The 11204-nt window shown below is 54.4% G+C and overlaps 1 protein-coding gene across 1 annotated transcript; it reads left to right on the top strand.

The window, feature by feature from the left end:
• Nucleotides 1-6861: 6861 nt before the first annotated feature.
• Nucleotides 6862-11094, top strand: DOK1 (docking protein 1). The gene is made up of 5 exons (XM_081877491.1): nucleotides 6862-6993; nucleotides 8240-8536; nucleotides 8879-8975; nucleotides 9272-9444; nucleotides 9934-11094. The coding sequence occupies exons 1-5, from the start codon at nucleotides 6925-6927 to the stop codon at nucleotides 10984-10986; spliced, it is 1689 nt and encodes a 562-aa protein (XP_081733617.1). The 5' UTR covers nucleotides 6862-6924; the 3' UTR covers nucleotides 10987-11094.
• Nucleotides 11095-11204: the final 110 nt, after the last annotated feature.

Genomic DNA, 11204 nt, shown 5'->3' on the forward strand with positions numbered 1-11204 from the left:
GGCGCGCCGCCACCGAAGAGCATCGGGGGCTCCGCTTCGGACGGGGCGGGCGCAGCTCCGCGGCGGGACGGACTTACGCGGGGCGGGAGGGAGAAGCCTGGCTGGAAGGTCCCTCCCTACTTAAGGGGGGACGGGGAGCTCCCGGGAGCCGAGAGGGGTCTCGAGCCAGCAGCAACAGCAAGAGGAGGCGCGCAGGGTGATCCTATAGCGGAGACCAATGGCTGGGCCACGGCAGCCTACTTTCCGCCGGAAAACCTCCTAGGAGAGGTAAAGAGGCACATCTTGCAGTCGAAGGCAAGGAGCGGGGTGTGGTCGGGACTCAGCTTCAGACCCCACAGGGGGCGTCTCCTCCAGGGCCTTCGACTAGCTCTGGGCCAGGAGAGGACGCCGGATTAAGCAGTGGAACTCCCTGCCTCAGGATGCAGTGATGGCCACCAACTTGGATGACTTTAAAAGAGGATTCGGCAAATTCATGGAGAAGCCTACTTGGTTTTTTTCTGGTATGCAGTGCATTCCCCTAGAGCATATCCCCCCGTTTTCTTCTTCCCCCACAAACCCACTCCTACCCCAAGAAACCAAAATAAAAAAGAAGTTTTTGACAGCTTTTCAACTGATTGAGGGATGAAAGCCCCGGAGTAATTCAGTCCTGGAAACATGCCACAGTCCCCCCCCCCCATCCAAATGCTCAAGGAGACCTTGACAGGATGAAGGAAATCAAGGAAGCATCCAAAAGCAGAGGCACGGACGCAACGGGCGACTTCCGCTACGCTCACCTAGGCGGGCTGCATGTGGGTTCCGGGCACGACAAAGAGGCCGAGTTTCTAGGCATCCTAAATGCGCTGGAACAGCTGGTGCTGGAACCAAGGATGGCGCAAGCGCCCTCTAGTGGGGAAAGAGCAGCCCTGCCCGGCCGCCTGCTACTGATTTCAGAGGACTCTGTAGCAGCAGGGACGTCGTCGCTTGTGGGTACTGTACTTCTTGAGGCTCAGGTGACCCGAGTGCCGTGGAAACTGGGAAAACCCTCCATCAGCTTTGCTGGTGACCCAGCTGCATCCTTATCTGGACAGGGACAGCCTAACTTCCATTGTCTATGCTCTCCCCCTCTCTTAAGTTAGATTACTGCAAGGCATTGTACGTGGAGCTGCCTCTGGAAACTTAAGCTGGTGCAGAATTCAGAAGCCAGGTTGCTCACCGGGGCAAGAGGGTTGGAGAACATGACACTGATCCTGGTGCAACTGCACTGGCTGCCAATGAGTTTCTGGGCCCAATTCAAAGTACTGGTTTTGCCCTTGTAGCAGGAACCCCCCCACCCCAATCATTCTGTTTGTATAAACTTCACACACACACACACGCCACATTTCTGTTATAAATTCATAGAAAATCAACCATACATCGGATTTGCACTGTTCCATTTTTATTTTACTCCATATGACAAGAACTAACAAAGGGGGGTGACTTAGTCCTGGTCAGCCATAATCCCTTCACTGTCTCAGCACATACACAGGAGCCCTGCCCATGCCAACCCTGATGATCCCAGACAGAAGACAATCAAGATCACAAAGAACTTGCATATGGGAGTGGATTCAGCATGGACTGAAACAAAGGACACTGATCAGATCTTCCCTCAGGGGGCAGGAAACTGCAAACTCCCCTTTGTCTCCTGGAAGTTCCTGGAAGTGACTCAGGGGGAGGGGGAAAGGAGGAACCAGCCAGGTGACAAGACACTCAGGTTACCACCAACTCCTCCCTCAACCCCTCCTTTCTGTAATGTATGCCTCCCTCAACCCCTCCTTTCTGTAATGTATGCATGATGTTTCTGGGGGTGGGCTTGATCTAGAGGAGGGGAATTTCAAAAGTTTTTATAAGACCTTGCACACTATTCTTCTGGGTCTTTCCTCTCTCCTGCACATGAGGGGAATACCCTGTTGCAACAGTTCAATAAAGGCCAAGCCTACAGGCTGCTGTTTTGCTCCAAGTTATCCTGGTTGGTGTCTTTGTTTTGTCCAAGGGAGCCCTCGGATTTTTCCTGTAACACCCTATTAAAGCCTTAAACAGCTCAGGATCGCAATACCTCAAGAACCACCTCCTTCAATATGAACGTACTTGGACCCTGAGATCATCTTCTGAGGAGACTTCCGGGTTAGCGCCATCGGGGAATGGCAGAGTTCCTCCAATCGGAGGAACGGGCTCCGTGGAAATTGGGTCTTCCCGCCGCGGCGAAGGCGGGGACCCGCTAGAAATCCCAGGTGGAAGAAGCCTGGGAACGTGGGGTTCAGCAGAGCACCAGGAGTGCCTCCCCTACTCATGGGGAACCCCATTTTGGGGCTCCGGAGTGAAGTAGGGTGAGCAGCGCGGTGCTGCGAACGGATTGCTATTTTCTTTTTTTATATATATAAAATTTTTATTAAGGTTTTTACATTACAAAAAAGAAAAAGGAAAAAAGAAAAAATACAAAATACAAAATACAAAATAAAAATTGTTAAAAACAGTCAACCTTTCCATCACATTATTTTTCATTAACTTGTTTCTCGGACCTCCTCATACCTCCCTTTTTTTTATTTCAAATCAAATTATTGATTCAACAATTTCTTTCCCTCTTTACGCTACCCAAATCTTATTTTTAAGTTATTACAATCTTGAATTTTTACTTGTATAAACCCATTTTTTCATATTCTTTTAACCCATTACAGCTAAAAACCACTTAGTTCCAATCCAACATTGTTCTAACATTCATTAATTTTACAATGTCTCTGTAAGTAGTCTTTAAATTTCTTCCAGTCTTCTTCCACTGACTCTTCTCCCTGATCTCGGATCCGGCCAGTCATTTCGGCTAATTCCATGTAGTCCGTCACCTTCATCTGCCATTCTTCCAAAGTGGGTAGATCTTGTGTCTTCCAATATTTTGCGATGAGTATTCTTGCTGCTGTTGTGGCATACATAAAGAAAGTTCTATCCTTCTTTAACACCGATTGGTCAACTATGCCCAGAAGAAAGGCCTCTGGTTTCTTCAAAGGGGTATATTTAAATACCTTTTTCAGTTCATTATATATCATCTCCCAGAAAGCCTTAATCCTTGGGCACGTCCACCAAAGGTGAAAAAATGTGCCTTCATTTTCTCTACATTTCCAGCATTTATTATCGGGCAAATGATAAATTTTTGCAAGCTTGACTGGGGTCATGTACCACCTATAGATCATTTTCATAATATTCTCTCTTAGGGCATTACATGCCGTAAACTTCATGCCGGTGTTCCAAAACTGTTCCCAGTCAGCAAACATGATATTATGTCCAACATCTTGTGCCCATTTAATCATAGCGGATTTAACCGTTTCATCCTGAGTGTTCCATTTCAACAGCAAGTTATACATCCTTGACAAATTCTTAGTTTTGGGTTCTAACAATTCTGTTTCTAATTTTGATTTTCCCACCTGGAAGCCAATTTTCTTATCCAACTTATAAGCCTCCATTATCTGATAATAGTGAAACCAGTCTCACACTTTATCTTTTAATTTCTCAAAACTCTGCAATTTCAATTTATCTCCTTCTTGTTCCAAAGTTTCCCAATATTTCGGCCACTTGGCATCCATATTGAGCCTTTTCAGAGCTTTTGCTTCCATCGGTGACAGCCACCTTGGGGTTTTATTTTCCAATAAATCCTTGTATCTTATCCAAACATTAAACAATGCTTTCCTAACAATATGGTTTTTAAATGCTTTATGTGCTTTGATCTTATCATACCACAGATATGCATGCCATCCAAATACATTGTTAAAACCTTCCAAATCCTAAATGTCTGTGTTTTCAAGAAGTAGCCAATCCTTCAGCCAGCAAAAAGCTGCTGATTCATAATAAAGTTTAAAGTCTGGCAGGGCAAACCCACCTCTTTCCCAAACTGATTGCTATTTTCACGGAGGGAAGCCGCATTGCCATCGTCGGAGAGCGCTGACTTTTTCCTGTTGACATTTGGACTCTAAACAAGTACCCGTGAGTAGAAACGGAAAATTGGACCAAGAAATATTCTAATTTGGCATCGAAGCGGGAAGGTTCAAAACAGGAAGTCCACCTTCCGCTTTTTGTAAATAGACTGAAGCAAAGACCTTTGCAAGCTAATAGCCTGGAAAATTGTGGTAAAGGTCGAAATTTTCTTCATTTATAACCACTAAAATCCCCAACTGGACTGTTTAAGTCTGCAGGAGAGGGAGTAAAGAAAAATAAGTTTCCACTGTCTAACCTGGGAACGGGGGTCAGAGACAGAAATTGATTGAGACGTCCATTGACTGTGAATGGAACATTTTGACAGATAGCTAAAAAGAGAAACAAATTGATTCCAATGTTGCCTTTTGCATTTTAAAGAAACAAAATATTTGAAAATTGAAAGTAACTTTTCTTTTGTTGGATATGCTTAAAAAGATGGTTACAAATAGAAACTGTCTCCTCTAGAGGGAGCTTGTCAAATTGTTGCTCTGCAGTTTATTTATTTGGGACTTCACAGCTGCGAGATTAACATCGTGGAAGCAGACAGTGACCTTGAACAAAAATGTGTTTGGAGGAAGTTTGGGTGCTTGCTTTCTGCAAGACGAGCGCTTTGCTGGAGCAGCTGCATGAGAAGATGGATTTGATGAATGAGAAGTTGGATTTGATGACTGTTGTAGTCAGGGAATGTGAACAAATAGGGAATACTGACGCAGAAATTATACAGAGACCAACTCAGGAAACTGGTTCGACTGTGCAAATGCAAAGCCAGATGATAATGGAAGAGGTTGTGATGGTACCACAAGCAATAATAATGGAGAACCCTGAGGCCCTGCAGGAGCATAAGCCGTCGTTTTGGAAGATTGAATTTGGAATGGGCCGGTGGGAGTCTGGAGCTGAGGAGGATTTTAATCTTGGAGGGACTTTGAAATATCCTGTTAAATACTTTCTGGATTGTATTGATGACTGTGGGGAGTGGGACTGTGGGGAATGGGTTGGTTTGATGAGGGGAGATGGAGATAACAATGGGCTGAAATCCCCCAGAGACCTACTCCTCAATGAGTATAAACAACAAGAAGATGATTTGCAGAAGGGGCATGGAAGAGATTTAAGAGCCTCGGACGTAAGACTACCAGGTTGATGGACTAAGTGGAATAGACAGTAAGGACTGACATAACCCGAGACCAGGAAAGAGGGACGTTGGATGAAAATTGGAAAGTCTATAAAGAAAAATTTTTAATTTGGGGAAGTAGTGTAAAATTAATGAATATTAGGGAAAATGTTGGAATGAAACTGTCTGGCTTTAGTAGAAATGATATAAAGAGTTATGTATAAATAAGCATTAAGTTTTAAGTTTCAAGGTGTTTTATGGCAAGATAAGGTTAAACAAAGTAACGCAAATTTTTAGCAGTAATGTTACAGAATAAGGTAAAATTGGATTATGAATAGGTGAGAATGTAAAGTTATAATATATTAAGATAAATTATTAGGATAAAAACTAAAATGGAAAGGATTTGCTGAAATTGTTAATTGAATTAGAATACAAAAAAGGGAGGTATGAGGAGGTCAGGGAAACAAGTAAATGAAAGATAAGACATTGAAAGATGGAAAAGTTTTTAATTGTTTTTTTCTGTATTTTGTTATTTTTTCTTTTTATCCTTTTTTGCTTTTGTATCTTTGTAATGTTTTTGAAATTCTAATAAATATTATTTTTTTAAAAAAAGAGAGAATCTTCTGAGGCCCTTCTTTGTTCCCTTTCAAGCAGGCCTTCAAGGATACTCTCTTAAATGTGGTGGGGATGGGTTATTGGTTGGTTGGTTTTTGTTCTTGTTTTTATTGCATATTTTGTGTTTTTCTTTTATTTTATGTTATGATTGCCCCAAAATCTAGGGATGAAGTGTGGTATACAAACAAACAAACAAAATAAAATAAAAATGCCATACTCCAGATGCCTCTCAGCTGAGAGGCCCTGGGGTTCAGCAGAAGCCCCCTTCCCATGCCAGCCACCCTCAGCCATGCAGCTGCTGCAGGAGCTCTGCCCGCCTCCTCTGGGCTCCAAGGGCAGGAGAGGCTTGGGCCCCGCTGGATGCCAGTCCTCCTTGAGGGCCCAGGTCAGGCCATTGTCTGTGCTGGGAGGGTCCAGTGGTCAAGCGCAGGTCATTCCCCGGCGGCATTTGTGTTCCCCCCTCCCCCTGTGGCTGCTGCTGAATCACCCCAAAGGGGACCCCGCTCGTCCAGCCTCCTGGCTACCCCCGCCCCCCATTGCCAGCCAGATGCCCATCCTGGGAAACCCGCCCGCGAGTCCGGAGTGCGAGAGACCCCACTCCTCTCCTGCGGCTTCCCCGCCCGGGCCGACTCCGCATTGCGACCGAGCAGCTCTTCGGGGGTCCAGGACAGACCTGCAGCGCGGGGCTCCTCCCGCCCACGGACACGCGCTCCCACCCGAGACCTACGAGCTCCGGAGTCACGAAGCAAAAGTCCCCGTCCCCCCCGGGACTTGCCACCACGCTTCAAAATACAAACGCGCTTCTTTCTTCTTCTTTTTTGCGTAGGTTGGGGATTAAAGCGGACTGTTTTCTCAAACTTTCTTTGGTCCCGTCGAAGTTTTGCTGTTTCTGGTCTGGCAACGTCCCAAACGCAGAGGTCAACTTTGGATCCCGAAACCAGTTCGCTTCGAATGTTCCCTTGGCGGCGGCCTCGTCGTCCGGGATGAGGCCCCCGAGCAGAGAAAGGGCCCCCCGGGCGGCCGTCCTTCGAGGCTGCTTCCGGCCAGAGGGCGGCCCCGAGCGCGGCCGGGCTGAGCCCGGCGAGCCCCCCATCCCTGGCCTGGGGGCGGAGCCGCCCCTCCCCGCCCGGCGGCTTCCGCTCCGTCGGCGAAGCCCCTCCCCGCGCCGAGAGGCGGCGGCGGCGACAGACCCGGAGCGGCTGGGCTGCCCGCGGCGACTCTTCCGGATGGACCCGCCTGTCAAGGCCGGGCCGCTCCTGCTCCAGCAGCCGTCGGGGCTGCGCATCGGCGCCAAGGTAAGGGCGTCCTGCCGCGGCCGGGCCCCTCGGCGGGGGTTCTCCGAGCGCCACCCGCCCGCCCGCCCGCCCGCCCGCCGGCGCTTCCGGGATGGGGCGCTGCCGGCAGCGCGGTCTCTGCGCGGGGCGAAAGCGCGGGCAGCCCAGGGGCGACTCTCCTGGACCCGGCGCGGCCCCGCCCGGTCCGCGCCGCCCCTTCGGGCTGGGGGCCCCGTGGGCTGCTCTGCCTCGACGAAACGCCCCGACCACCTCCCTGCCCGAAGGCCCTTACGGGACCCGCGCCTGGGCTGCTTGGGGCACCTTCCGTGCTCTCCCTTCTTCTGACGCCCCGTCGAAGCCAGAGGAGCCGCGCGCGGAGGAAGCGGCTTGGCGGCGGCGGCAGCGTTCATTCCTGCCGCTCGGGCGCCTTGTCTCGCCCTCGGGGGCCGCCCGTCCAGCTTCCAACTCTGGGTCCGGCCCCGGCGACGGGCTCTGCTCTCTTCTCAGGGCTTTTCCACAAACGTGCGCCAGGCGAGCGCATCCCCCCGGCGCCCCGGGGTGCTATTAGGGGTACCTGGTTTGGCCCAGACGGGGTGGGGCGTCGTGGCCGCTGCAGGGAGCAGAAGTGGACCAGGCCGGATTGACGGCTCTTCGCCCAGACCAGCCTCCTTCAGGGAGGGAAGACAAGAGGGTCTCTCCACCACTTCTCCCCCCAAGTGGAGCACAAGAACCACACCACCACCTCACGGAGGGAGGGGAAGCCCCGTGTAGGGACTTTCTTAATCTTTGATGCTTTACTCTATGGCTTTTTGATATTTTGATGGAAGCCGCCCAAAGCGGGTAGGGCAGCCCAGCTAGCTGGGCAGCATATAAAGAAATAAAAGCATTCATATTATTAATAAGTGGCCTGCTTCCTCCTACATCACTGGAGCCCCTCCCCAGAGAAAGAAGCTAAAGCCTGTTGAGCCCCCATTGGGGCACAAGGGGGCCGTCTGGGGGCCTCCAGGGACCGGTCGGACTGCAGTTCCCATCAGCCCCTGCTCAGCAGGGATGGGGGCTCCATGTTGGCCACCAGGGGGTTGTGTGCGTGTGCATTGGGTTCTCCTCGAACCCTGACTTGGAGGCACCTGTTGGGCCTCTCATATGCCAGCTGAAGGCAGCAAGGGGAGGGCAGACCCTTCCCTTGCAGAAAGGCAGGCTCCAAGTGCACTGACTGTGTGTCCCTGCGGCTCCTCTGCCCCCATTTCCGCTCTGCCTCTCGTTGCAGCGATGGAAGAAGAGCTGGTTTGTGCTCTACCCGGCCAGCCCGCATGGTGTGGCGCGCCTGGAGTTCTTCGACGGCAAGGAGGGTCCCGTGCCGGTGGAGCGAGTGGGCACCAGGCGCCTGGACAAGAAGATTGTGCGCCTGGCGGACTGCGTGAGCGTGGCCCCCGCCCCAGACGGCAGCCCCAAGGAGGGCCTTTCCGCCTTCCGCCTGGAGACCAGCGAGCGCAGCTACCTCTTTGCCGCCGAGCCCCACGAGGCGGCCGACTGGATGGCCAGGCTCTGTGAGGCAGCCTTTCTGGTGAGCCCACCCTGGGGTGGCGGTTGGGGGGGGGGGGTTCAGCGCCTTGCAGGGAGAGGCCTTTGCCTGAAACCCTGCTCAGCTGCTGCTGCCAGCCAGTGTAGACAATACTGTGCTGGCTCTGCATAAGGCAGCTCCCAGTGTTCCAGGGACAGTGGAGGGCTGGTCAGCCTTGGCTGTTGGGAAGAGCCCCCCACTTCACTCCTTGGCCCCCCCTGGCTGTGCTCAGGGGCGGCAGGGGTGCTGTGCATGCCGGGGATGCCCTGGACGCCCCCTGCAGCAGAGGAGCTGCCATTCCTAGGAAGGGCTGGGGTGTCTGCTGATGGTCTTCTCTCCCGGCAGGGCAACCCAGGCAAAGCAGCACAGCCTGCAGCCGACTGCGCTGGGGGGCGACCCCTGGAGATGGCCATGAACGCCATTTACTACTCCCGAGAGGAAGGTAGGAGGCGCTCAGGAGCAGAGCTGGCTCCACCCTGTCCCCATCAGACTTTCGGCCCGTTCCCCCCCCCCCCCCCCGTAGTTTGGGTGGTGGGGCAGAGGGAGTTCCATAGGAAGTCACAGCTGCTGCAGGACAGAATTGCATGCTGGGAGTCCCTCGTTTTGGAAAACGCAGCTTGGGCTGGGAGGATTCTGGCTGCTAGGGCTGCTGATTCTGGGTGACAGCTGCTGGGCGGGTGCCTGCCCCCTCGAGGGTCCCTGGGGGTCTCCTGCTCTGACTTTCCCCCTTGGCCACAGTCAGCGAGTTCTGGGTGACGGTGCAGAAGACGGAGGCTGCTGAGCGCTGCAAGCTGCAGGGGGTCTACGTGCTCAAGGCGTCCGGTGAGGGCCTCATCCTTGGGGACCCCCACTCCAACCAGCCCCTCTTTACCTGGCCCTACCGGCTGCTCCGCAGATATGGCCGGGACAAGGTGGGTCCAGGAGGAGGGGTGCATGTGGGAGGGAGAGGCAGGTAGGCGGGGGGGGGGGAGAGGTTGAATTCCTGGGGGCAGGGACAGGGATCATGGAAGCCCAGGGGGTGATTTAGTTGAGATTCCTGCATTGCACGGGGGTTGGACTAGATGCCCCTCAGGGGCCCTTTCAATTCTGCAACTCTGTGAACAGGAGGAGCTGCCCTGGGAGAGCTGGTGATGGGGGCTGGGCTCCCTCAGTGGTTGAGGAGGTGCCCAGCTGGCACTGGGTGGGGCAGTGGGGAGAAGCCCCCGGCCTTCTGTGCTGCCCAAGGGCTTTACGGCCAGCTCAGAAGCTCTCTTGCTGGCCCTGTGGGATTCTGGCTGGCGGGGCTTGTGCTCAGAGTGGGCAGAGCAGGGGCGGGGGAGGTTCCTGTGCCCCTCAAAGGGTGCCTCTTGGCCCCGGGGCTCCTTTGCGGCCCCTGACTGTCCCCGCTCTCTGCCCCGCAGGTGATGTTCTCCTTTGAAGCTGGCCGGCGCTGTGAGTCTGGGCCAGGCAACTTCACCTTTGAGACCAAGCAGGGCAACGAGATCTTCCACGTGGTGGAGGCGGCCATTCAGGCGCAGAAGGCACAGGTGGTTGAGCATCGGCACAGCACCTGCTCCCTGGATGCCGAGGTGGGCCAGCTCCCGGGCGCCCTGGCCGGCTCGCTCAGCCTGGAGGGGGAGAGCCTGGCGCCCGCTCTGGCCCCCGAGAGGCCCGGCCTGCGCCCGGCCCCGGCCAAGCTCAGCGCTGCCACTGCTGCGGAGGAAGAGGAGGTGGTGGCCCCCGCCAAGGGGCTGGGCCTGCGCGAGCCTCTGGCCAAGTGGCCCAGCACTCCCCCCCGCTCCCCACTCCCTGAGGTGCCAGGACACCCACTGCCCCCCGAGGACGCGGGCAACGTCTACTCCGAGCCTCTGGACGCGCTCAGGGCCCCTCGCCCCCAGCCAGACGCCCTCTATGCGGAACCCGTGGACAGCCGGCGCGAGGGGGGCAAGGAGCGTTGCCCTCCCCAGAGCAAACTGCTGTATGAGGAGGTGGGGCCTGGCCCGGAGAAGCACAGCGGCAAGGTGCACATCTACGACGAGCCGGAGGGGCGGGCCCAGTGGCCAGCGCCCACCCCCACTGCCATCTACGATGAGGCCCGCCTCCCCTGCGAGGCCTGGCGGACGCAGGGCATGGAAAGCCCGGCTGGCTACGAGCTGCCCTGCGTGCTGGGCACGGGGGAATATTCAGTGCCGGCCTTCCCCCCGAAGCAAGGCCTCTCCAAGCCCCCCAAGCCCTGCCCTGCCCCCAAGCCCCCCCGCACCCACAAGAAGCCCCCCCAGCCTGGAGCCCCCAGACCGGCCCCCGGCAACAGCAACAACAACAACAGTGGCCGCGGGGGGGAGGAGCCCCTCTACAGCAAGGTGGTGAAGCCGCCCCTGGCCAGCCCCCGTCGCTCAGGGGGGGGCAGTCGGGAGGAGCAGTCAGTGGACGAGAGCCGGCCGGCCTCCGTCTACGAAGACCTGGGTGAGATCTGATGGGGAAGTCGGGGCGGGGGCAGGGGAACCCCTTGGGTCCTTGCAGGATCCATCTTGGGCAATATTTTTCTACAGATGTCTATTTTCATATTAAAGCATTTTGTTTCAGTGGAGCTGAATGCACTGGGGGGGGGGCTGAGTGCCCCAGGGGGCAACGGGTGGGTGGGGGGCTGAGCAAAGCAGGTTTTTGGAGCTGCTTTGGGAGGCTGCAGTTTGGA

Source organism: Podarcis erhardii (assembly GCF_964252035.2).
Source record: "Podarcis erhardii genome assembly, chromosome: 9".
Taxonomy (NCBI): Eukaryota; Metazoa; Chordata; class Lepidosauria; order Squamata; family Lacertidae; genus Podarcis; species Podarcis erhardii.

Bases quoted from the DNA above. Each gene is read 5' to 3' on its own strand.
- DOK1 (XM_081877491.1), top strand. From the start codon at position 6,925: ATGGACCCGCCTGTCAAGGCCGGGCCGCTCCTGCTCCAGCAGCCGTCG. The intron at 6,994-8,239 runs GTAAGGGCGTCC...CTCTCGTTGCAG, and splicing joins GGCTGCGCATCGGCGCCAAG to CGATGGAAGAAGAGCTGGTT. The intron at 8,537-8,878 runs GTGAGCCCACCC...CTCTCCCGGCAG, and splicing joins TCTGTGAGGCAGCCTTTCTG to GGCAACCCAGGCAAAGCAGC.